This window comes from Carcharodon carcharias, chromosome 2 (assembly GCF_017639515.1).
Source record: "Carcharodon carcharias isolate sCarCar2 chromosome 2, sCarCar2.pri, whole genome shotgun sequence".
NCBI lineage: Eukaryota > Metazoa > Chordata > Chondrichthyes > Lamniformes > Lamnidae > Carcharodon > Carcharodon carcharias.
In genome coordinates this window covers 88,371,678-88,397,207 of record NC_054468.1, presented here as the reverse complement: position 1 = coordinate 88,397,207, position 25,530 = coordinate 88,371,678, and the positions used below count along the sequence as shown (strand labels likewise).

The following is a 25,530-nucleotide window of genomic DNA, read 5'->3' as shown; positions in this document are numbered from 1 at the left end:
AGATTATGTCCCTTTAGGCTGGATTGTACTTTTTCTATGTGGAAAGATTCATTTTTATTGAGTACTAGACTTTGCGGCAATCTCGGGGCTCTCGCCTCAGAATCTGAAGGTTGCAGATTCAAGCCCCATTGAAATAGTTCAGCACATAATCTGGGTGTACACTCCAGGGCAGTTCTGAGGATGTTGCTGCATTGTTACAGGTGCTTGTCTTTCTGATGAGGCATTCATGCAAGGCCTCTGCCTATTCCAATGACATGCAGAAGGTCCCATGCCACTATTCAAAGAAGAGCAGGAGCTTTCCCTGGTGTCCTCCCTCAACCAACTGAACCAAACAACAAAGTAACTGATCATTAATGCAGCAGTGTGTACCATCTACAAGATGCACTGCAGGACTCTCCAAGGCTCCTTAGATAGCGCCTTCCAAACCCACAATTGCTACCATCTAAAAGGACAAGGGCAGCAGATACATGGGAACACCACTACCTGGAAGTTCCCCTCCAAGCCACCTGCCATCCTGACTTGGAAATATATCACCGTTCCTTCACTGTCGCTGGGTCAAAATCCTAACAGCACTGTGGGTGTACCTATGTCACATGGACTGCAGCAGTTCAAGAATGTCTCTCACCACCACCTTCTCAAGGGCAATTAGGATTGGCAATAAATGCTGGCCTAGCTAGTGATGCCCACATCCCATGAATGAATAAAAAAAGAGAAACAAAATTGCTGTTCTGGGATCCTGCTGTGTTCAAATTGGTTGTTGGAAATAGTAACTATGCTTCAAAAAGTAATTGGCTTTGGAATGCCCTGAAGTGCTATACAAGAGATTTTCTTTCTTCCTTCCTCTTTAAGATATTTTTCATTATCTTGAGGACATTCTGAAGTTATTTTCTCTATCCCAATGAGGATGTCTCTCTCAGGGTTTCTTTTCCGAGGCTTCTTCTACACAGACAAATAAGATTCATATCTCTGGCACTTGGTGAGCTACCATTTGCTGAGCAAAGAGACACCTTACTCCTGCTCTGCTTCCCAAGACAGACGGAAGATGAAAATGGAAGCAACCAAGAATCACCCAGTCACTTTTCTTCCTCCTGGAACACCACAGAATGGGACTATGTTGCTTCCATTCCCAACTTCAATCTGAACCACAGCATCTTGGCAAGCATAAAACAGGACTAAGGTGCCTCCTTGCAGATGTTTGGGAAAATATTCTTTGACAATATGTGTGAAGAGCTTTTGGGCTTCTTTGTAACTAAGATTGAGGTCAGTCAACAAGCTACCACTGCCGTGTCCTTCCTTTCTTAAGCCCAAAGGCTTAAGTGGCCCCCTCCCCTGGCTCTGAACTCACTTCTTTCTCTAGTTTCCCATCTCCCCTCATGCATTCTCTGAGCTCATCTTGTCCATGATGCCCACCTCTTGTTCTTTTGACCTTATTCTCACTAAACTGCTGATCAGCCAACTTCCCCTCCTGGCCCCCATGTTAGCCAATATTGTTAATGGTTCTCTCTCTTCAGGTGTTGACTCTCTGTCCTTTAAGTCTGCCATCAGCACCCTTCTCCTAAATAAAACAACCCCTGACTCCACTGTTCTTGGAAACCAGTGCCTCATCTCCAACCCCCCCTTTCATCTCCTTGAACTTGTCGCCTCCCAAATCCATGGTCCTAACTGGCCATTGCTTGAGGGGAAGCCAAATGATATTCAATACCTGCTCAGAACTGTCCAGCCGAAGGTGGAAAATTTTTGGTATGAGAATCAATAGAAGAACATCTGGAGTGTGCTAATTGGAAAAGAAACCTGCTTGAACTGGATGTTTGCCTTCAGACACCCCTACTTCTGCAGTCAGCAAACTTCCAAAATCCAAACATTCATCATCTAACTATAATTACCTCAGTTTCCCTCCTACTTTTTCCAACCTTAGTAGTGTACTGCACCATGGGCCTTCACCCTTCCCAATAAATGAAGCACTCAGGTCTGATTATGTTGAGATGGGAGTTGAAGATATCTGCTCTTCCCCTTCTTTCACACTGTAATCCTTGCAAAAAGAAGATGGAGTATTTACTGTGTCTTGTGCTCTGGGATCTCTCCACCACAAACCAATGTAACATCAGTGCTGTAGGAGGACAAGTGGGCTCCATAGAATTTTAGAAATAAATTGGATTTCATTCATAAAATCACAAAAGGAATCTAAACTGAACATGAGTTTCAAAGAAAGAGGAATTGTAAAGGTATCCCGTATAGATTGTGACATTTAGACGTGGTCCCTGGCTCTATTCTTGACACCCAAAGACATTCCGTCACATTCGGTCTCCAGAGGCCATCTTGGCTTAGTGTTGTGCTATCAAACAGCCAAAATCTAACCTGGCTTAAACAGCTTCTTGAAGAATATTCTAGAAAATATATTCAAAACTGCTTATCTACAAGTGAGATAGGCAACAATGGGTAGGCATGTAAGGGGAGAATGCAATCAGCTTTACTCTCTACAAATTATTGATGTACCCACACCAAAGTCATCTCCATTTCAACACACGTAGAATGACAACTACATTAATTAATGCCGGGAGGAATTCTTACCCTATTGTTGGTGCGGGCTCTCCATTGAGGAGGTAAAAATGGGGAGATGTTATTCTGCCCCAAACCATTGGCTTATGATGGAGATTTATGGTCAGATTTCATTTACTTATGAACAGTATGTTCTTACGTGACATGCAGAAGCAATAATCGCAGAGGATGGGCAGACTTAAACTATCCACTTTGGACACCGCATTCAAATTCACTCTCTTGCCCTTAATTCCCTTACACTTGCAATCGTTGAATCAGATAATGTAGAAATGCTGGTATCCTGTTCAACCCTGAGGTAAGCTTCAAAACCCTCCCCCAATCCAGCGCCAAGACTGCTTCTTTGCACTTCTGCAATAATGCACGTATTGCCCCTTTCACAGCTCTTCCTCCTCTCTTATCTGTACCTTGACATTCATCTCAATGCCCTCCTGCACTTAGTACACTTGCTCAACAGTTCAAACCTTGCTGACCTCTATTTATTTTCTGTCCCCAAAAGCTTCAAATTTAATATCTTCATTTTCCAATCGCTCCACAGCCCTCTTCCATCTCAGTCTTAAATCTTTCCTACATACTTTCGCCCTAAATTTGCCCTTACATATGAGCTAACAATGCTGGCATCCTTTCCCCCCTAACCACCTCCCTTTATCCCTCCGTGGATGGCAGTCTTCAGCTCCTTATTTTCACTCCTTAGAACTCTCTCTAAACCTCTTTCCCGTACATTTCTTCGCTGCTTTTCTAAATCTTCTCAAAGCCTGTCCATACTTGGTGACTGTTCTTCTATTCCCAATCGTGAATAGTCTCAGAAGGTTTTTATTTTTTATATTAAAGGTGTCACAAGTTGCTACTGTTGGATCATCCACAACACTTACATATAAATGCAGATTAATTTATTCTAACTAGATAGTAGAATAGGAGCAATTGAATACAGCACAGAGCTTTAAGATACTTGACCCTGTGCCTCTGCGTGTCGCGAAGCTCTTGCAGGAAATCTTGCAAGGCACTTTTAACAACTTCTGGATCGATGTCAGCCAGGTATGGTTCACTACGGATGGGGGACACGGAGCGGTACGGAGAGCTGGAGTGGCTGTGATCAGGTGATCCATTTTGTGGAATTGGGCTGCCTCGTCCACCAGTGGTGGTGGTGAAAGTGTTGTCAAAACCTGGGGGTTACAGAACAGAAACGTTCCAATTAATGTAAGTGGAATTAGTCTTCTGCAGTCGATTCAGCAGCTCATTTTACATCCCAACTCATTTTCATTGGAACAATCATTTTGCTATCTTTACTCATCTCTCTAATCTGATTGTAGATTTCCTCTTCAACTTCCTTCCCACACTCTAAAGGGAACACATGCTCTAGAGAAATTGATGTAGACAATGAATGCAAACTGACTTAACATGATTGGAGTGTAAAGATAAAGGACTGGTTATGTTATTTGAGGTTGTGGTATAGACATACAAATTGTAACAGCAAAATTATTGTTCTGGGAGATTTGAATCATCCACTTCAGAAATGTGACAAAGAAAGAATAAATGGTAAAAAGGGAATTGAATTCCTAAAATGTGTACAGGACTACTCGCTCAAGAAGTATGTTAGTCGGCCTACAAAGTTGGAGGCATTGCCAGAGCTGACTGAATAGTGAAATAGACCAGGTAGATCAGCTAAATGTGGGTGGCCACAATATGATGAGGCTTAAGATCCAATTGGAAAAGGAAAGAGTTAGCACAAAAACTATGACACCAGATTTTGGAAAGATGAGGGGATTGAGATTGAATAATTGAGATTGCATATTGCTGGTGTGAAGAACAAGTAAACTGCAGGCACATTTGATAATAACCACATAGTTCGCATGGACCAATCAGTAATCACATGGATTATTGAATATGGTGAAATGAGCTTTGCTCCCCATTTCATACCTTTAGTGGGAGAGAGGGGTCTCCGTGGAGATGGGCTACGGCTGGGAAACCCTGGACTTGGCGTGCGTCCGGAACGGCCAATTCCTAGGTTTCTGCGCAGTGTGGAGTGCAAACTACCCAACTTGAACTCCACCTCCCTCTTGGCAGTCTCTACTTTGGCCAGTTCTGTTTCTAGGCCTGTTACACGCCCTTCCATGGCACTGATCTTCAGTGTTAACTCATTTGCTTCCCTCTTGGCATGTTGCAGCTTCACTTCCAGATTGCGGCTGTTGTCTTGGAACTTCTTCTCATTCACATGGCAATCCTCCAGCTGTTCACGGAGCTCTTTCTCACGCCCTTTGAACATACTTTCCACGTCCATTATCTTCTTCTGGAGGTTGGCAACCTGCAAAGATTATGCAACACAACAAGCTTCTGTGTATCAATAGTCTGAGGCTGAACCAGATTGTTCACAAAGCTGATGTTATATTTGATGCCAAGATGAGCTTCTAACTACACATATGGACCATCACCAAGACCTCCGTAACATCACATGACTTAGACCCTGTCTCAACTTAGCTGTTGCTGAAACCCGCAACCATGCCTTTGTTATCTCTAGGCTTGATTATTCCAATGCAGTCCTGGTTGATCTTTCATGTTCTCCCCTTCTCAAACTTGAAGACAGTCAAACTCAGCTGCTCATGTTCTACTTATGTCACCCACTCAGTTCACTGAGTTACATCAGTTGTAGGTTAAGAAAGGCCTCGATTTTAAATCATTCCATGGCCTTACCCTTCCATATCTCTGTAATTTCCTTCAACCCTACAACCCCCCAGCCCCCACCCAGATCTCTGCATTGTGCCAATTCCGACCTCTTGAGCGTTCCTAAGTTTAATCGCTCGACATGTTTACACCTCGACCCGTGATGATTTTCTTGAGGCAATGCACCAGATGCACCATTACTGCTGCAGGCCCAAGTGCCTGTGACCTTGAAATTTGGGATAGGTTCATGCAGTGGGTGGATGGAGATTTTGTTTGTCCCCAGATCTTCCCCCAGCAGGCCTTCCTCAGAAACTCAATCCTAATTTGTGAGTCCACCATGCACCAATCACTGTCTGACCCAATACATTGATTTTCTTGATGGTCTGAGGCACCAGGTCACCAAATGTTAGTTTGTTAGTTGGGCTCATTGGTAGCACTCTCACAACTGAGTCAAAAGATATGGATTCAAGTCCCACTCTAGGACTTGAGCACATAATCTACCTGACAATTCAGTGTAGTACTGGGGGAGTACTGCATTGATGGAGGTTCCATATTTTCAGATGAAGTGTTTAACCAAGTCCTTGGCTGGGATTTTCCGTGCCCGCCGGTGTTGGGCATGTTCAGTGGCATGAGCGGAGAATATGGCACAATCGGTTTCACAGCAGCATGAAACCAGTTTGAGATCGTCCACTCAGCCCGCTGATGGTGGGCCACGTTCAGACATCAGGGATGTCATTGTAATAAATTAGCATACCAGTATAAGGCTAGCACACCAGACTCATCCCTCCCCGTTGGATCGTCCGCCCACATCAGCGGGAAAGCATGCTGACGTGTTTCACAACAGCACATAAGTGACGTGCACTTGTCGAGCTGCACTTCGCTCGGGACTTCAAGGTTTGTTTGCCTAACTTGCTTCGGGCAGGCTTCATGGGCAGCACCACATCACTTCATGGCAGGTCTCTATCTATCCAACCAGCCATATGTGCGTGGCTTTTCAATGGCTACAGGGCCAGAGCTTACTTGGTGAAGGGGGAGAAGTGGCCTCGGACAAGGGAAGACGCTGCAGGGCGAGGGTTGTATTGGGGAAGGAGGGTAACCCAGGGTGTGTGTGGGGCCACATATTAACCTACGCAAGTAGCCTCAAGATGGTGAGGGCTGAGGAGGCAGTCCCCAGGGGAGATGAGGCCAGGTGGACATGTGAGGGTACGTGTGTGAGAATGGTTGGTGATGTCCCTTGAGCTGGCAGTGAGTGAGATGCCAGTGACTGTGTGATGGGCTTGAATGTGTGAGTTTAGAGTGATGAGATGGCTGCACAGATGAGATCATTCATCCTCTATCTGTATTGGATGGCCAACCTTTTCTGTGCAGCATTGGCACTGATCACCACTGTCATCACCTACCAAGCCAGAGTGTTAATGTTACTGCCCCTCCTGTGGCCAGAGCGGAGTTATAGAACATCACAGTGGGCCTCCATGGTGTTCAAAAGGTGCTCGATGACTGCATTCTTCTTGCCTTTGATGCCATGTCTTCTTTGCTGCAGTCCTGGGCTGGACCCACTGAGGGCGGCTATGGTTTAAATATGGTGTGAGGTGATGGTGTGGCGGGCAAATGAGAGCCGCCCACCATGGAAATGGTATGTTTTTCGGGAATGCATAAGTACTGCAGCGGGTTTGGGGCGATACGGCACAAAAACCCGCTATTGCATCGTTTTATACTTCCATTACCGCAGTTAGTGCAAATCTGGGACAATTCCACCCCTTGCCTGTCTATTCAAGTGGGTGTTAAGATCTTATGGAACTATCTACGAAATTGCCCAACAAAAGCTGTAATAGATTTGAATTATTTTCTTATAGGTGTGTTGCTGCTTTATCAATCATGAACAATCACACATTGCTCAGCCCTCACCTCTTTGCGAGCTGATTCACGGCCAGTTTCTGCCTCCACAATCTTCTGCTTCAGGGCAAAGGATTCCTTCCGGATCTCCTCCCCTCGCTGTTCATTCAAAGCTACTTGGGATTGCAGTTCCGCCACTTCCTTGCTCTTCTTTGTGTTGTCACTGTCCAACATCTTCACCTATGTAAACAGCACAAGGAGCAGCATTGAGCAGGTGTGGAAGCCAGTTTTTGGGCTCGAGTTGTAGTTCATAAATGTCTGTTAATCTAAAGCCATAAACTGATCATTCATATCAAGAAATTTGTTTTAAAGACTGGGTTTAAATTGGCACCAAGGCACTTTCTGAGATTAGTATCGAGTCGGAAATTTAAGCAGGTGTGGACAGAGAAACAATAATTTGGTCCATCACACTTACCTCTGCCATCGGTCAAATAAGTGTACCCTTCTCACAGATTCTACCACTCTATCCAATCTCCTGAGGGAAAGCCCTGCATAAAATCTCCTTGTTCTCCAAAGTAATCAAAAATAAACTGCTAATTATTCATCCATCCCACGTGCACTGCTCAAACCAGTCCTGATGCCATCCAAACATACTGTCCCTTCCTCTGTCCAGACACGATTAAATCCAGTGCTACTGCTTTCCAAAGATACTGCCCTCCACAGATATTGGCCCCTTTCTCTAAGCAGCAATGTTCATGTCCCTGGAGCACATTCAGTGTTCTCATTCTTGTCCCTATCCCTATAACCCTCCAATCCCAGCTCCTGTTATTTATTCAGCTAATTTTTAAAGCAAATGGAAAGGCAAGGAATACCTGAACATTGCACACTGCCTAATGCATAGTCAAATAAATCTAATCCATTTAAATTAACAAAACAAAGCAACACATCCTGACTGCCAGGAATTATACCAGGCATTAGATAAGGCAGGGTTTTTTTGACCCTTTTAAAAATTTATTCTTTCAAGGTGTGTGTACTTCGTTGGCTGGGACCGCATTTATTGCCCATCCCTAACTGCTCTTGAGAAGGTGGTGGTGAGCTGCCTTCTTGAACCGCTGCAGTCCATGTGGTGTGGGTACACCCACAGTGCTGTTAGGGAGGGAGTTCCAGGATTTTGACCCAGCCACAGTGAAGGAATGGTGATATATTTCCAATGATCACTGCGGAATGAGTTCAGCATCAACCACTCTCAGAGTCTCCTTTCCTCACCTGTCGCCGAAGTTCCTGCAATTCTCTCCGGGCCTCCAGTCTTGATTTTTCAACTTCCCGGAGGTTTGAGCGCAGTTCTCCTGCCTCATTCTGAACTGCGGTTTTGGCTTCTTCCAGAATGTTGATCTTCTGCTCCTTCTCCTCATTTGTCCTCTTTAAGCTGTTGATATAGATAATTAGTCAGGTCTTATCAATCAGAAACATAATAAAGGTATAGATTCAAGTACCATAACAATTAGAGGGGAGAGGCTGGTAGTCTGGGTTCCAGGTTTGGGAGTGTGCAATATTGGCAGGGTACTCAAGATACAGTTTTGGGAAGGATTTGATGCCTATGGATTTTTGCTGTAATTCTGACAGTGCATGTTTAGGCTACAGTTTTGGCTGGGATTGATGCCTATGGTTTTTTGGTACAGTCTTGGCAGTGTGTGTTTAAAGTACAGTTTTAGCTGCTTTGAGTGTGACGATATTTTGTTTATTCATTCACAGGATCTGGGCATCACTGCCTAGGTCAGCATCTATTGGCCATCCCTAGTTGCCCTTGAGAAGGTGGTGGTGAGCTGCCTTTTTGAACCGCTGCAGTCCATGTGGTGTAGGTACACCCACTGTGCTGTTAGGAAGGGAGTTCCAGGATTTTAACCCAGTGATAGTGAAGGAACGGTGATATATTTCCAAGTCAGGATGGTGAGCGGCTTGGAGGGGAATTTCCAGGTGGTGGTGTTCCCACCTATCTGCTGCCCTTGTCCTTCTAGGTGGTAGTGTTCATTGGTTTGGAAGGTGCTGTTAAAGTAGGCTTGGTGAGTTCCTGCAGTGCATCATGTAGATGGTGCACACTGCTGCCACTGTGCATTGGTGGTGGAGGGAGTGAATGTTTGTGGATGTGGTACCAATCAAGCGGCAGCTTGTTCCGGACGGTGTCAAGCTTCTTCAGTGTTGTGGGAGCTGCACTCATCCAGGCAAGTGGGGAGTATTCCATCACACTCCTAACTTGTGCCATGTAGATGGCGAACAGGCTTTGGGGAGTCAGGAGGTGAGTTACTAGTTGCTTGATTCCTAGCCCCTGACCTGCTCTTGTAGCCACAGTATACATATGGCTAGTCCAGTTCGGTTTCTGGTCAATAGTTACCCCCAGAATGTTGATAGTGGGGGATTCAGTGATGGTAATGCCATTGAATGTCAAGGGGCGATGGTTGGATTCTCTCTTGTTGGAGATGGCCATTGCCTGACAATTGTGTGGCGCGAATGTTACTTGCCACTTGTCAAGATTGTGAACATTTTGTGGTAACTTTGGGTTTGTGGATTTGCAAGGAGAGGGGTGGGTCTTGTACATTAAGAGGTCATTCCTGACTGCCAGTCCTGGATGTGTAATACCTGATTCTTTCACTCTCAATTTTTTTGATATTATTCCTGAGCTCCTCATTGGAGTTTTGGATGGCTTCTTTCTCTCGAGCTTCATCATTCAGAATTCGTTTGAGCTCCAGGTTTTCTTTCCGTTGCAGCTCCTGAACCTCCTCATTCTCTCGGACCCTCCTGTGAGCTTCAATGAGGTCTCGGCGAATTCCATCTCGAGCGTCCTCCACCATGCGAAGTTGTGTCTTTAACTCCTCCATCTGTTTATGAACAAAAGTTGGGAGATAACATTCAGCAATTACACAATTGAAGAGATAGGAAGCTATCTCTTCTAGGAAACTGCAAAGGGCAAGTGGAAAAGCAAAGAGGGATGACTTGGGAAAAGTTCCAGAGAACAGGACATAATGGCTGGAAGGTTGATTAAAGGGCTGAGTTGAGGAAATAATACACAACCAGTAGTCTAATGTCAGGAAAACAGTAGTGCGGGATTGGGTGTACAGCTTAAAAAACATTGGAGGGATTTCAAAAATGAAGACACAACCATTTTCATTCATAAAGCACCTTCAATATTGTGAAACATCCCAAGGATCCTCACAGCAGGGTTATCATACAAAATTTGACATTGAGCCACATAGAGATATAAGAACAGGTGGTCAAAAGCTCAGCCAAAGAAGTAGGTTTTAAAGGAGAACAAAAACAAAAACAGAATTACCTGGAAAAACTCAGCAGGTCTGGCAGCATTGGTGGAGAAGAAAAGAGTTGACGTTTCGAGTCCTCATGACCCTTCAACAGAACTGTAAAGGAGGGTGAGGTATACAGGTGGGGAGGTTTAGGGAGGGAATTCCAGGATCTAGGCAGCTGAAGACATGCCCACCAGTGGCGGAATGATGAGAATATAGGAGCCAATGGAACTTCACAAGAATGGAGTGCGATGGTGTGCAGCAACAGACGTTCATATTGTGTACTGCTGCAATTTCTGCAGCATTTCAATTGACCCAAAGTGATCTGGATTTGCTGGAATCTACAAGGGATGGAAATATATAGGAGAGCATCAGAGGAATTGATCCTCCAGGTGATGAAAGCTTTGATGAGGGAGGGTAGGGAGAGGTAAAGACAGAATTGGGCAACGTTTATAAGGTAGAGGAAGGTAGCTTTGGTAATGGGTCAGATGTGAGATGGGAGTTAGTCTGAGCGAGCAGCAAGGAGGTTGTTGGAACTGGTGTTACAGGTATGTAAATGTCATTGAGAACTGACCAGGATGGATTCAGCATTAAGATGTATGAGGTTTGAACCCTGCTGAGACTTGATATTGGATAGGAGGCTAAATAGAATAGCAGCAACTCTAAAGTCAATGGGAGAGATGGAGAGGTAGAGTGGGACATTATGTCATCTATATGAAAGCTGATCCTCGCTTTTAGATGATATTATCCAGGAGTAGTATGTTGACATTGAATAGGAAGGACCAAGGTTTGACCCTGGGCCACACTGGAGATGTCCATGCGGGTACAGAAGAATTTATTGCTGGAGATGTAATGGTTGGTCTGAGAGAGGTAGCAGTGAAACCATGTGATAATGATGCTACGGTGAACCAAGAAAAGAATCAATGAAGGAGAAACAAAAACAAACATAGCTGGAAAAACTCAGCAGGTCTGACAGCACCTGCGAAGAAACATTAACTGTATTCCTCTCCGCAGATGCTGTCAGACCTGCTGAGATTTTCCAGCTATTTTTATTTTTGTTTCAGGATGGAGGTACATCAAAAAAGATAGCTTGTTGAACGGAGGAGAACTTTCACACCATCCTGGAGCAATAGGGAGATTTTTGCACAGAGAATCTGCTTGAGGGGCTTAGGCCAGATCTACCCTGGCCGGTTGTGTACCACATATGGTCTGGTCTGCAATATATAGACTCAATTCAACCTAGGTGCTTATTGTACTGCAGGAGCAATGGGGGTGCAAATTAGAGATTGTTCAGGATGCAGTATGGATGACAGCATCACTAATGAAGGCAAGGCAGCTGTTGAACTGATCGATGGAGTGGCTGATGGCAATGTAGCTAATCAATTCGAAATGATAAGTAGGGAGTTAACAATGGTAAGCGAGTTAAAACCAATGCAGAAAGAGGGGTAAAATAAGCTTCATTTTATCAGGTGAATGTGAACTGAGATAGAAATGAAGCAATGTTCAGAGGTGGCTCCGCTGGTAACTATGGGTCAGACAGATTATGAAGCAGATGAGGTGAGAGAAAAGATAAATACAACAAGACAAAACGAGATCAGGTAAGATTCAGGTTAAAGCCACCAAGAGGAAGGAATTATACTGCAAAGGCTGCGTTTTTTAAATTCATTCATGGGATGTGGGCATCGCTGGCTGGACCAGCATTTATTGCCCATCCCTAATTGCCCTTGAGAAGGTGGTGGTGAGCTGCCTTCTTGAACCACTGCAATCCATGTGGTGTAGATACACCCACAGTGCTGTTAGGGAGGGAGTTCCAGGATTCTGACCCAACGTGAGTGAAGGAACAGTGATATATTTCTAAGTCAGTATGGTGAGTGGCTTGGAGGGGATTTTGAAGATGGTGGTGTTCCCATGTATCCGCTGCCCTTGTCCTTCTAGATGGTAGTGGTCGTGGGTTTGGAAGATACTGTCTAAAGAGCCTTTGTGAGTTCCTGCAGTGCATCTTGTAGATGGTGCACACTGCTGCCACTGTGTGTCGGTGGTGGAGGGAGTGAATGTTTGTAGATGGGGTGCCAATCAAGCGGGCTGCTTTGTCCTGGATGGTGTCAAGCTTCTTCAGTGTTGTTGGAGCTGCACTCATCCAAGCAAGTGAGAACAAGGGAGATGAGATTTCAGCAAGAAATGCAGTGGGGGCCTGGAAGTGAGTTATATGATAAAAAATCTTGAAGGAGAGGTGGAAAATCTTCGGTATTAATAGGTGGTGTCAATGAAATGTTACTCAATATCTTCAGTAAGGTTCATTTTAAATCTATTTTATTCTCCTTTTATTACATTTTTTCCCTTAGCCCCTTGAAGGTACTCATTTTTACTGAGGGAAGGATACACCTGCTATCTCCAAGGGCCACTCTTCATATCGGAGCCAAAGACTTTGACAAACTGTTCAGTGGCGACAAAAGATTATTGACCTAAATGTTAACCATGCTTCTCTCTCTACAGAGCGTTTCCAGCATTTCTGTTTTTCTTCAGTGGTGCTGTTGGGTATCACAGGCTGCTCTTATCTACCAATGACAGCCTTTCAATTTTCAACGGGGTTCACTCCATTTACAATTGGGTGTAAGATTCTTGTTTTATTTCCTCCCCGTCCAGGGCTGAGGCCAAATGTTGCCTCTTTTGCAGCCTGTGTGTCTTAGGTATGCAAACTCCGAACATGCCAAAAACCAAACTGGAATAACTCAAATCTCCAGCAAGTTTGAATGTAGATTTTGGTTTTACATCTTTTCATTTCATTCTATTGTGAATAGCTTTGTACAGCACAGGGCTGTGCAGTGCCCTTAAATTTGCCTTGGAAATAACAGATCAATAATTCTAATAATAAGGCCCCTGCATTTGTCCTCAGGACCTGAGAATGAAACCAAACACGTGTCATTAACTTTCATTTGAACAAGTTTCCCATTTCTGCACAAGCCTCAAGTTCCCAAGTCAACAAATATACATCCCCTCAGTTGTTACAATAGCTTGACAACTAAAAGAGGCATTTCTGTAGCAGCTGCAAGCACTTTTCCACATTTATAAAATAAATACTACGTTCTCAGATTATTCCCAGTGTGAAATGGGCTATAAAAACTTTATTGTTCCCTCTGAGATAAGCAGAGTCTTGGCTGGCGCCAAACAGATTTGGTTTTCTGGGTGGAAATAGGAATATTTTACTTGACCAAGTTCCCATATAATAAACTAATAAAGAGTAAACAAAGGATTAACTTGAGCACTTAGTCTATAAGGGGACATACACAAGCAAATGTAATCACCAATGAGAAATCAGTCATCTGTGTGGTCCATACATCAGTCTTGGAGGCTGGTGAAGCTGCCAACAAAAATAATTGGCCATGGTTTAACGAATTTGTTTTTCTTTTCATTCAGTGCCAACCATTTTAACCCTTTCCCAGGCAGTGGCATCTGCAGAGTCACTGAGTACTCCTGGAAGTGCTGCCCAATCTGGAGTTCTGTCTTTCTATATTATCCCATTGACTGTTCCTCCAGATCACAAGTGCAGCTCTGTGGTGTCAAATGCATCTATGACAAGTTAGCTCGAAAGAGCGGGAATGGTATTGACGGATGCTGTCCTTTCAACCCCTGAAGAGAGTAGAGCTTGTTTTGAGGTTCGGATCATTGATTCGGGTCTGCTTGCAATAGAAGCCAGGTATGTTCAGGTAACTTTCACCAAGAGCTCTCTTCAAGTGGATGGACCTTGAACTGAGGGATTCATGAATGCACCTTGGAAGGTTGACAATGCCAAGTGCTTGACAACCCTCAATTCTGTAAGTAGATCTCTGAGCATGGATGACCATAATGAATAATATCCTAGCTATCTATTGCTCCTTCTAGGTATCTGGGAGGTGTCAGGCCTGGAGCTTCAGGGGGCGTGCAAATACCTCTGGCAAAATTATTCTCTTTTTCCTTTTTAAGCTTCATTATTTCATAGAATCATAGAAATTAATTGTACAAATGGAAGCATTTGTCCCATCATGCCGTGTTTATGGATCAATAAGAAAATTGTGTGATCTCCCTGAGCTGTGCTCATTTACAAGGGTGCACAATTACACAACAATTATTCTGAATCTTTTTCTCCATTGGCTAAGTTCTCCATATATCAATGTTGAAAAGATTCCTTGCGCTATGGTGAATAACTACTAAGTATACCTTATGGGCTCAGAGACAGCAATGTCCTGAGTTACCATCAGGGACAACAGTAGGAAAAGTGTGTTCCATGCTGTCCCAGTTAGGGGGCAGATATAAATGAGATTCTTGCTAAAAAGTTTCTTTAGACTGGAGGTGAGGGTTTGGAACCTTGGAGATCAGGGAGTCCCAACTTCCTTGGCACTGCTCTTCACACTGGGGAAAAGGATTCTGTTTGAGATAGCAAATAGGAACATATGGGAAAAGACAGGAAAAGGCCAGCTAGTTTATCAAGCCATTCCACATGGTACCACCTGTTTATACCATTAAGCCCATCCTATCCCAGCTTAAAATCTTCCTTGTTCCCTTCCCATAGCTGTGCCAACTCCTAAGACAGATAAGTCATTCAGCCAGTTTAGAAAAAAAATCTCTTGGAAATTCTCCTCCCACCCTATGGGTGATCAAGCAAGTTTCAGGAGACCACAGTGACTAGTACCACTATGCCTGTCAAATCCCATAGTTCCCATAACTCAAGGTCTCTGCCACTCACATAAACTCATCCAGCTCTGTTTGAATACTTGCAGCAATTGCACATTCATCACAAGTACTGGCAACTTATTATCGAGGTCAATGGTTCGACAAAAAGGACAAAGTTCCTGATGTTTAACCCCAAGACTATGCACTTGTGGCATACAGTTGATCACTAGTCAAATAATCAACATATCACCTCAGAGTTTACACTTACAGATGTAAAGAGTCAGTTTTTTGTCCTGAATACTGGAGGCCCCTGAACTACACATCAACTGAGTCCATTTTATCTTTTAATCAATACTTTTGAGATCCACACTTCAGCTTTGCAAATGGACAATGCTGTTCTCCTGTCACCAAGTTCCATTGATTAGCGCATTGATCAAAATGCCAAAAGATACAAAGGTAGGTAGGAAAGCAAGTTGGGAGGAGGACACAAAAAATCTGCAAAGGTTAAGTGAGTGGGCAAAAATTTGGCTGATGGAGATGTGGGAAAATGTGAGGTTGTCCACTTTGGTGGGAAGCATAGAAAAGCAAAATGTTATTTAAATGGAGAGAGATTGCAGAATGCTGCGGTGCAGAGGGATTTGAGGGTCCTTGCACATGAATCACATGGTTCAGAAAGTAATTAGGAGGGCAAATAGAATGTTGGCCTTTATTGCAAGGGGGATGGCGTATGAAAGCAGGGAAGTCTTGCTACAACTGAACAGAGCATTGGTGATATTAAACCTAGAGTATTGTGTACAGTTTTGGTCTTCTTATTTAAGGAGAGATATATTCTCATTGGAGGCAGTTCAGAGAAGGTTCTTTAGGCTGATTCCTGGGGTGACAGTGTTGTCTTTTATGAGGAAAGATTGAGCAGGTTGAACCTATATTCATTGGAGTTTAGGAGAATGAGATGATCTTATTGAAAGATATTAGATCCTGAGGGGCCTTAACAGGGCTGATGCTGAGAGGATCTTTCCCCTTGTAAGGGGATCTAGAACCGGGTCAAGGGGACAGGGGCGGTGCACAGTTTAAATCTAATTTAAGTTGGAGATGAGGAGGAATTTGTCTCAGAGGGTCATTAATCTTTGGAATTTTCTACCCAGTAAGCAGTGGAGGCTGGGTCATTGAATATATTCAAGACTGAGTTAGACAGTTTTTAACTCTACAAAGGAGTTAAGGGTTATGGGGGGGCAGACAGGAAAATGGAGTTAAGATCAGCCATGATCTTATTGAATGGTGGAGCAGGCTCGAAGAGCCAAAAGACCTACTTTGGCTTCTATTTCTGATGTTCTTATGCCAAGTCAAGTATACAAAGTTCCTAAGAGAGTTCATCAACAATTCAATATCATCCGTGAATAGGAGAACTACAATTCTTTCAGAAATTCCCCAAGCATTCTGAGACACTAAGGAAATCTTCCTGGTTTATCCTAGATCTAGCTTTCGCACTATTGAGCCAGCTCCTCTCTCGCCATCCTGGTGCATCCAAAAGTATTGCTTCAAATGTGTTTTTTTTTTGTTAAGTATTTCTGTAATGTTCATTCTGAAGTGTCTCCTTCTGAAGCTGAAGAGTCCGCTGATCATATCACTCCTAAGAATTCTTTGTACTAGCTGTTGCGATCAGCCTTGTCGCTTTTCTCTACACTGCCTCTGGGGTTTGGACGTCCTCTTTATGTCATGGTTTATCTAGTACTTTAGGCATAGCCTGATAATAGCACCATAGAGCATCACAGCAATAACTAGCATTTATGTAGTAGTGCCTTTAACATGGTAAAACATCCCAAGGCATTTACAGGAGTGTTATAAAACAAAATTTGACATCGAACCACATAAGAAAATATTAGGTCAGATCAAAGAGGTAGGTTTAAGAAGGAAGCGACAGAGAAAGAGATAGGAAAGTGAAGAGGTTTAGGGAGGATATTGGGTGCAGTTGAAAGCAAGGGCTAATGGTGGATCAATGAAAATTGGGATGCACAAGAGGACAAAATTGGAATGACATAGACACGGCGAATGATGAGTCAACTTAATGCTACTGGGTCTTTCACAACTACCTTCTTGGGAAGTTCTTTCCCAAGGAAAGTGTGAATCTCCCATTTATTCATTTTACACTCTGATTACAGGTCATTTACATACATTATTATGAAGATGTGTTAAATAGGATATTAATTTATAATGTCATTGGCTGGACATATTGTACTTTTTGAAAAGAACACTTTTGCTAAGCAAAGGACACTGGCCTACAGCCGCTGATGTGTTGCATTTGAGAAGTACACAAGCTCCTTTAAGGAGATGCTTCCTCTACGGAGCTCCCAGAGGAAGGTCACATGACCCAGATCTTGAGTGTAAAATATACTGGATTTGTACTAACAGGGAGACTGCCAGAGGGACAGAAGGGGACCTTACCTACCCTTCTTTTTCTTCTGAAACCTCTCTCATCAATGCTAAGCTGTTTGTGATTTGAAAAACCTACCAGAAGACCTAATTGCTGCAAACCAAGAGCTGTTAAAGGAGAAGTCTGATTCAACACCATTGTGTCTGAGTGAAAAGAGAATCATCCAGCCACACCTGCAGACCAACTGCTCCAGGGAGAAATCCAAATTCCAGCAGCTACAGTAAAAAGGACCCTTCAGCTGTAAACAAGCTGATGGACAATCTGTGATTTTTCTCTTTTTCGGACTTTACTTGCCCAAGTTTTAAGATTGGATACTCTGCAAAGTTTTATTTATTTATTTATTTATTTTTGCTTGCTGTGGGTGGTAGGGCAGGGTGCGTGTGTGTTATTTTTTTCATTAGTGGGTAGTTGGACATACTTGTACATGTTAAATCTTTTGTTAATAATTTCTGCATCTTTACCTGAGTGAATTTTAGCAATAACTCCTTACTTGTTAACTAAAGGAACCCAGCTGGCTTATTTCTTGCACTGGGCTGTACACAGTTAAATATATATTGAATTGGCAACATCACCTCCTTTTTAAATTCAAACTCTGTTATAACCAACTCAGGAGTGGGAAAAAGAGAGGAGTCAGTCCTAACCTGATCATAACAGCATCAATGACAATGGAGATCCCAGTGCTGGCCTAACTAGCAAGGGCTCATATTCACATTATTCAAACATCTCATAACCAAAGATGACAACATTTCTTAAGGATCTAACAAAGTCCAATTTTCTATACACTTATCTATGTTAACACAGGATCTTCTCCCAGATTCCCCCATTCTAGGTTGAAAACAGAAAGTTCTCCAGTCTTTTCTCATAACTTGGCAAGGGATCTGCCTCATGGCTTTTCTCTTTGCTGCTTCCAGTCAATTGAATATCAGTTACTACTTGGCAATCAGAGCTGGATACAGTATGCAAGGGGTGATCTACATAGTTTGATCCATAACTCCCCTGACTTGTAGTCTACTGCTTTGACTATGTAGTTCAACATCTGATTGACTTTGTGGATTGTTGCTCTGTATTGGTTGAGCATGCTTAAAATCAAATTCATATGAGTCCTAGGGCAGAATTTTACTTCCAGCGGTGCACACTCAACCCAATCGGGTGTAAAATCGCGCGAGGTGATGTTGGCGAGCGTCCTGTCATCATCGAGCACTCGCGTGATATTTTGCTTGGCGGGTGCGCTTAAAAGTCGCAAGTGCGCCCGCCGACAATTACGCGGGCAATTAAGCTCATTAATGGTGCATTTGCCTCCGATTTTCGTGGCCCTTACAACTGGTGGACGGGTGAATCGGCCAGATGGCCTTTACATTTTTCAGCAAACCTCATCCAAGGGCGGGATGAAATCTCTGCTATGAAATAAAATAAAAATAAATATCGGTGACAACATTTTTATGAGGTATGCTTTCAGGTGCTTGACTGTGGTGCACGGACAATTTTTTAGCAGCGTTTTATACCTTTATTTATTATTTGAAGTTTCACAGTTCTCTGAGGCAGCTGTCTGCCTTCAGGGAGCACTCTCGCAGCGCTCACCCACACCTGTGGAGATGTCATCGCTCACCCTCCTCCTGCCCACACCCATGTAGTGTTCAGCTTTTCAGCATTGGCTGGCCATTAACTGGGCAGCCAACGTGAAATTGCAGTCAGGGGCCAATTGTGGCCGGGGTGCGTTTCCCAGCCACTCCTGGGCATGCCGATTGCATGCGCCCACCAAAGGTAAAATTCAGGTCCTAGGCTTCTTTCCATTTCATTCTTAGCTCTTTTAACATTGTCATGAATTAGGCCTGTTATTATAGTTTTCCTTCCTATGTGTAGCACTGCAGGGAGGGCATTATCCCGCAGTGTGTGAGTCAGAAATTCACGGAAGAGATGTAAATGGTCATGAAGATAAGGATATAAAACTAGCAAGCTGTCAAGTTATTTAAAACCTCAACCCTTTAAAAGTTAAAAAAAAACAGCCTGCCTGCATTCGTGAGAGTTGATAAAACTCAAGCTGCGATGTTATTTGAATACACAGTCCTTCAAAAATTTGAAGGAAAAAAGCACAGTCTTCCAAAGTCAGAGTTGAAAAAAAATCTGGTCTAGCAAACACAATACCCTAAGGGCTATCATAATGTCATTATTGATACTTGGCTGCTTTACACAAGCTATCATTATCTCAGTAGCAGATCCTAAGTACACAGTTTGACTGATAGCAAAGCATTTATTGAAGGATTAGTTGTCTTTGAAGTTGAGTTATGAATTCAAGCCTATTTGTTTTTTATAAAGGATTAAGTGCTTGAGGGGATTTAAATATTCTGAATGGGCTTTCATGTACTTTTTTTTCTTATTATAGTGAATGGTGTAATAGATACTTTGACTCTTACATTATTTCTTCTCAACATGATTCCGGCGGTCTGCCCATGATGGATACTGGGTGAGTTGGCATGGAGGGGTGCAAGGACAAAGGGTGGTTTATTTTATTCAATAATGGGATGTGGGTGTCACTGGCAAGCCTGTCATTTGTTACCAATCCCTAATTGCCCTTGAACTGAGTCGCTTACTAAGTTATTTCAGAGGGCAGTTAAAGGTCAACCACATTGCTTTGGGTCTAGAATCACATACTAGGCCAGACCAGGTAAGGACAACAGATTTCCTTCCCTAAAGGACATTAATTAACCAGATGGGTTTTTACATCAATCGATGATAATTTCATGGCATCATTACTGAGGCTAACTTTCGATTCTAGGTTTAATTAATTGGATTTAAATTTCACCAGCTGCCATGGTGGGATTTGAACCCATGTCCCCAGAGCATTAGCCTGGGTCTCTGGATTGCTTGTCCAGTGACATTACTACTATGCCACCAACTCCCCATGGGGGCAGGTGGGGGGCATGAGTTGGCATTAAGTTGGTATGGGCCATGGAAGTGAATGATGAGTGGATGGGGGTGTGTAATTGGGGATGGGAGGTGAGATATAAAGGGCCTAGTATTTAACAAAACAACTGGGATAAAGTCCCAGAGAATTGAGCTGGGCCTTTAACAAACCTGCCGACACCAACAGCCTCTATGGCTGCCTCCAATCTGCTTCTGGTGGTAGCAGGCCCTAATCCATTCCACACCCACCCTCCTGGAGCGAAGACCGTGCCATTCAGAGGAGTTTGTACTAAGGTGGGTGCAGCCACCTGGGGAATTTATCTATTCAGGCCACCGGCCTTCACAAATGAAAATCTGGGCCATTGCGTCTTCAATTGAACTCTTTGCTTGTACTGAATATATACGTCTACCACGCTCCTCTTGGTTTAAGCTATGGGATTCTGAATGAGCTTTCCATGAAAAGAGTTTCACCTCAGAGTAATTTAGCATGCCATGTGTGTCACTGTAGTACAATAATGAAGAGAAAAGCAGAATCACTAGGAACCCATTCAATCAGACACAACTTTGAATCTGAGGAAGTGAAAACAGGTAATCTTTGAACCCACCTCTCTGAGGGTCCCTTCTCTCTGACGGGTCAAGTCTTTAAGCTGCTCGGTGAGACCTTTGATCTCTTTCTCATGGTTGGCCACTGCTTCCTCAAACTGAACTCGAAAGGTCCTCAGGTCAGCATTTATGTTATTGATGGTGTCCTGGGCAAAAGAAGATGATGCAAAAGATTAGTTCTTGTCTTATTCTTCATAAAATTTTTACGCATCCCATACCGTGAATTAATTTCTGCAAATTATATAACTTGTCCATCATGTCATTTGCAGGTTTCTATATAATTTGACCTTGGCATCAATATTTACTAATTTTTGAAAGAAAAAACAATGCTCTTGAAAGCAATGCTAAGTTGATTGTCACCTTGTCCTGCTCCTGTCGACTGTGTAACTCTCGCTTCACCCGGTCAATTTCCATGTTTGCATTACCAAGTTCGCGTTGGACATGACCGAGTTTCTCAGACAGGATATTTTTCTCCGATTCTTTGAGATACAAGGCCTTGAAAAGATAGAAATTTGCTCAGCTGGTTATAAGGGGCTGGATTCATAGGGCAGGCTGATGGCTGACAAAGAAAGAGAATGAAGAATTGAACAGAAAAAAAAAATGATGATTGGGCTTTTGTGACTGAGCAGACTGATCACATTTTCCACATGGCTTCACCTGCAGCACTATGAATGGAAAGCAACTCAACTCCTACCAAACAATTGCAACTAATCAATGCAACAATGTTATCAGATGGTAATTCCATCTTCAGTCACATTAGACTTGCTTTTGATTTATTTTCCTCCTAACTGAAGGTGCAGGTTGTGTTACGGTGGGCAGCTGAGATAAATCTCAAGCCTACAGACCAACCATGCTTCCTACTTTTCCACGGCAATGACATACAATGTATGAATCAATCGTATGTACATTCATCCATCCTGGAAGAGAATGGGTCCTCTTGGAGTCATGGACCTCCAGAAGTGTCTTAGAGGATGTCAGACTGAGGCTTCGTGCAATGCTGCCTTACAAGGGTGAACATGGCAGGGACAGCTGATGAGCTCTTTCAAGCATTGATGATGCACTCCTGCCATGCACCCACCTGCCCCATTCTCCCACCCCTCACCCACCCACCACCCCCTCCATCCCAGGGATTTGGGACAGGGTCTCCAACAAAGACTCCCAGTGGAGCAGGCCTTCTGGAATTGTAAGGTCTAAGTCTTTTGTGCAAACATATTGATTCCCCATTACTCAACAATAAAATTTTAACTTATAATGTATAAATGTATAACATGCTAACCTAATAGGTCAAACTGTTCTCAAAACAAAGCACTAATCTTATTTATCCCATGTTACAAATTTCTCCAGTAACCTTTCCCCAAATGTGCCTCTCTTTTCTAATGGATCTTAGGCTTGATCCATGCTCTGCTCCTGGAATCTTGGATTGTTGACCTTGGTCTTCCATGAAACAACTGCTCAGGAACTGAGTCTGTGTATGAGATGAATGCTTCCCAATTCCTCTTTTTGGGCTGTTATCCATGTGCTAGCATCAGTCCTCCTCACTGCCATCTTGAAGATGTGGAGCACATTGTTAGTTCAGGCCTCAGCCTTTACCACTTTTACTCTCAGTTAGTCTGGTCCTCAGGCTGAGCAATGCCCTCATCTGTCCTGGGTTTGGACTTTCCTGCTTCATCCGGTGCTCATACTTTCTCATTTCCAGTCCCTAACCTGTTTCTCTTAGTGCTGATAGTCGCCTCATTGAACTATCAGCCGCCAATTCTGCAAGACCACAGGTTCTGACCCTGAGTACTCAACCTCTCCACCTTTGGGGAGAGTAGTGGCATTGTCACTGGGCTAGTAATCCAGAGGCCCAGGATAATGTTCTGGAGACCCTGGTTTGAATCCCACCCTGGCAGAAGGTGGAATTTCAATTCAATCAATAAAAATCAGGCATTAAAAGTTGAAGGTCGAAAAAATCCATCTGCTTCATTAATGCCCTTTAGGGAAGGAAATCTGTCAACGTGTGACTCCAGATCCACAGCTATGTGGTTGACTTAAATACGCACTGAAATGGCCTAGCAAGTGACTCAGTTGTAACGAACTGCAAGAAAGTCATTAAGGAATGAAACAAGATGGGCCACATGGTATCAACCTAGGCACCAGAAACAACAACAACCTTGCAAAGCCCTCCTTACTAACATCAGGGAGCTTATGCCAAAATCGGGAGAGCTGTCTCACAGGCTAATCAAGCAACAGCCCAACACAGTCATACTCACAGAATCATATCCTACAGATAATGTCCCAGTTACCACCATCACCATCCCTGGCTATGCTCTGTCCCACCAGCAGGACAGATCCAGCAGAGGTGGGGGCACAGTGGTATACAGTCGGGAGGGAGTTGCACTTGGAATCCTCAGCATCGACTCCAGAACCTATGACGTCTCATGGCATCAAGTTAAACATGGGTAAGGAAACCTCCTGCTGACTACCATGTACCACCCTCCCTCAGCTGATGAATTTGGGCTCCACCATGTTGAACACCACTTGGAGGAAGGACTGATGGTGGCAAGGGCACAGAATGTACTCTGGTGGGATCTTCAATGTTCATCACCAAGAGTGGCTTTGTAGCACAACTACTGACCGAGCTGGCCGAGTCCTAAAGGAAAAAGCTGCTAGACTGGGTCTGCGGCAGGTGGTGAGGGAATGAACAAGAAGGAAAAATATACTTTACCTCATCCTCACCAATCCTCCTTCCCCAAATGCATCTGTCCATGACAGTTTCAGTAGGAATGACCACCGCACAGCCCTTGTGGAGACATAGTCCTGTCTTCATACTGAGGATACCATCTGTTGTATTGTGTGGCACTACCACTGCACTAAATGGGATAGATTTCAAATAGATTTAGCAACTCAAGATTGGGCAATGGTGAGGCACTATGAGCCATGAGCAGCAGCATATCCCCCACTCTACCATTACCATCAGGTCACGCAATCAACCCTGGTTCAATGAAGAGTGCAGGAGGGCATGCCAGGAGCAGCACCAGGCATACCTAAAAATGAGGCATCAACCTGGTGAAACTACAATGCAGGACTACTTGCGTGCCAAACAGCATAAGCAGTAAGTGATAGAAAGAGATAAGGGATTCCACAACCAACGGATCAGGTCTAAGCTCTGCAATCCTGCCACATCCAGTCGTGAATGGTGGTGGACAATTAAATAAATCACTAGAGGAGTAGGCTCCACAAATATCCCCATCCTCAATGAAGGGGGAGCCCAGCACATCTATGCAAAAGGTAGGGCTGAAGAATTTGCTACAATCTTCAGCCAGGAGTGCCAAGTGGATCATTCATCTTAGCCTCCTCCTACAGTCCCAGCATCACAGACACCAGTCTTCAGCCAATTTCATTCACTCCACATGATATCAAGAAATGGCTGAAGGCATTGGATACCGCAAAGGTATAGGCCCCGACAACATTTGTGCAATAGTACTGAAGATTTGTGCTCCAGAACTTGCTGCACCCCTAGCCAAGCTGTTCCAGTACAGTTACAACACTGGCATCTACCCGGCTATGTGGAAAGTTGCCCAGGCATGTCCTGTACACAAAAAGCAGGACAAATCCAACCCAGCCAAAAACTGCCTCATCAGTTTACTCTCAATCTTCAGTAAAGTAATGGAACGGGTCATCAACAGTGCTATCAAGCGGCACTTGCTTTGCAATAACCTGCCCACTGATGTACAATGAGGTCAGCTCCTGCCCTCATTAAAGCCTTGGTTCAAACATGGACAAAAAAGGTGAACTCCCGAGGTGCAGTAAGAGTGATTACCCTTGACATCAAGGCAGCACTTGGCCGAGTGTGGCATTAAGGAGCCCTAGCAAAACTGGAGTCAATGGGAATCAAGGGGTAAACTCTCCACTGGTTGGAGTCATACTGAGTACAAAGGATGATCATTGTGTTGTTGGAGGTCAATCATCTCAGTCCCAGGACATTACTGTAAGTGTTCCTCAGGGTATTGTCCTTGGCTCAGTCATCTTCAGCTGCTTCACCAATGACCTTCCTTCCATCATAAGGTCAGAAGTGGGGATGTTCACCAATGACTGCACAACGTTCAGCACCATTCGTAACTCTTCAGATACCGAAGCAGTCCATGCCCAAATGCAGCAGGACCTGGACAATATCTAGGCTTGGCCTGACAAGTGGCAAGTAACATTCATGTCACACAAGTGCCAGGAAATGACTATCTCCAACAAGAGATAATCTAACCATCACCTCTTGACACTCAATGGCATTGCCATCACTGAGTTCTCCTTCTATTAACATCCTCGGAGTTACCATTGACCAGAAACTGAACTGAAGTAGCCATATAAATACTGTAGCTACAAGACCAGAGGCTAACAATCCTGCAGCACCTAACTCACTTCCTGATGCCACAAAGCTTGTCCACCATCTACAAGGCACAAGTCAGGAGTGTGATGAAATACTCTCCACTTGCCTGGATGAGTGTAACTCCAACAACACTCCAGATGCTTGACACCATCCAAGACAAAGCAGCCCACTTGATTGGCACCCCATTCACAAACATTCACTCCCTCCACCACTAACACACATCGGCAGCAGTGTGTGCCATGTAAAAGATG

The 25,530-nt window shown here is 43.9% G+C and overlaps 1 protein-coding gene across 1 annotated transcript in view; it reads right to left on the bottom strand.

Moving 5' to 3' along the window:
* Positions 1-25,530, bottom strand: part of crocc2 (ciliary rootlet coiled-coil, rootletin family member 2) — a 300,592-nt gene that overhangs the window by 115,967 nt on the left and 159,095 nt on the right. The window contains exons 22-28 of the mRNA XM_041205725.1: positions 21,277-21,411; positions 20,919-21,062; positions 9,679-9,917; positions 8,311-8,470; positions 7,117-7,284; positions 4,471-4,855; positions 3,508-3,716 (exon numbers count right to left, since the gene is read on the bottom strand). Of these exons, the coding sequence (XP_041061659.1) occupies positions 3,508-3,716; positions 4,471-4,855; positions 7,117-7,284; positions 8,311-8,470; positions 9,679-9,917; positions 20,919-21,062; positions 21,277-21,411 (1,440 nt within the window). The remainder of the gene's footprint in view (positions 1-3,507; positions 3,717-4,470; positions 4,856-7,116; positions 7,285-8,310; positions 8,471-9,678; positions 9,918-20,918; positions 21,063-21,276; positions 21,412-25,530) is intronic.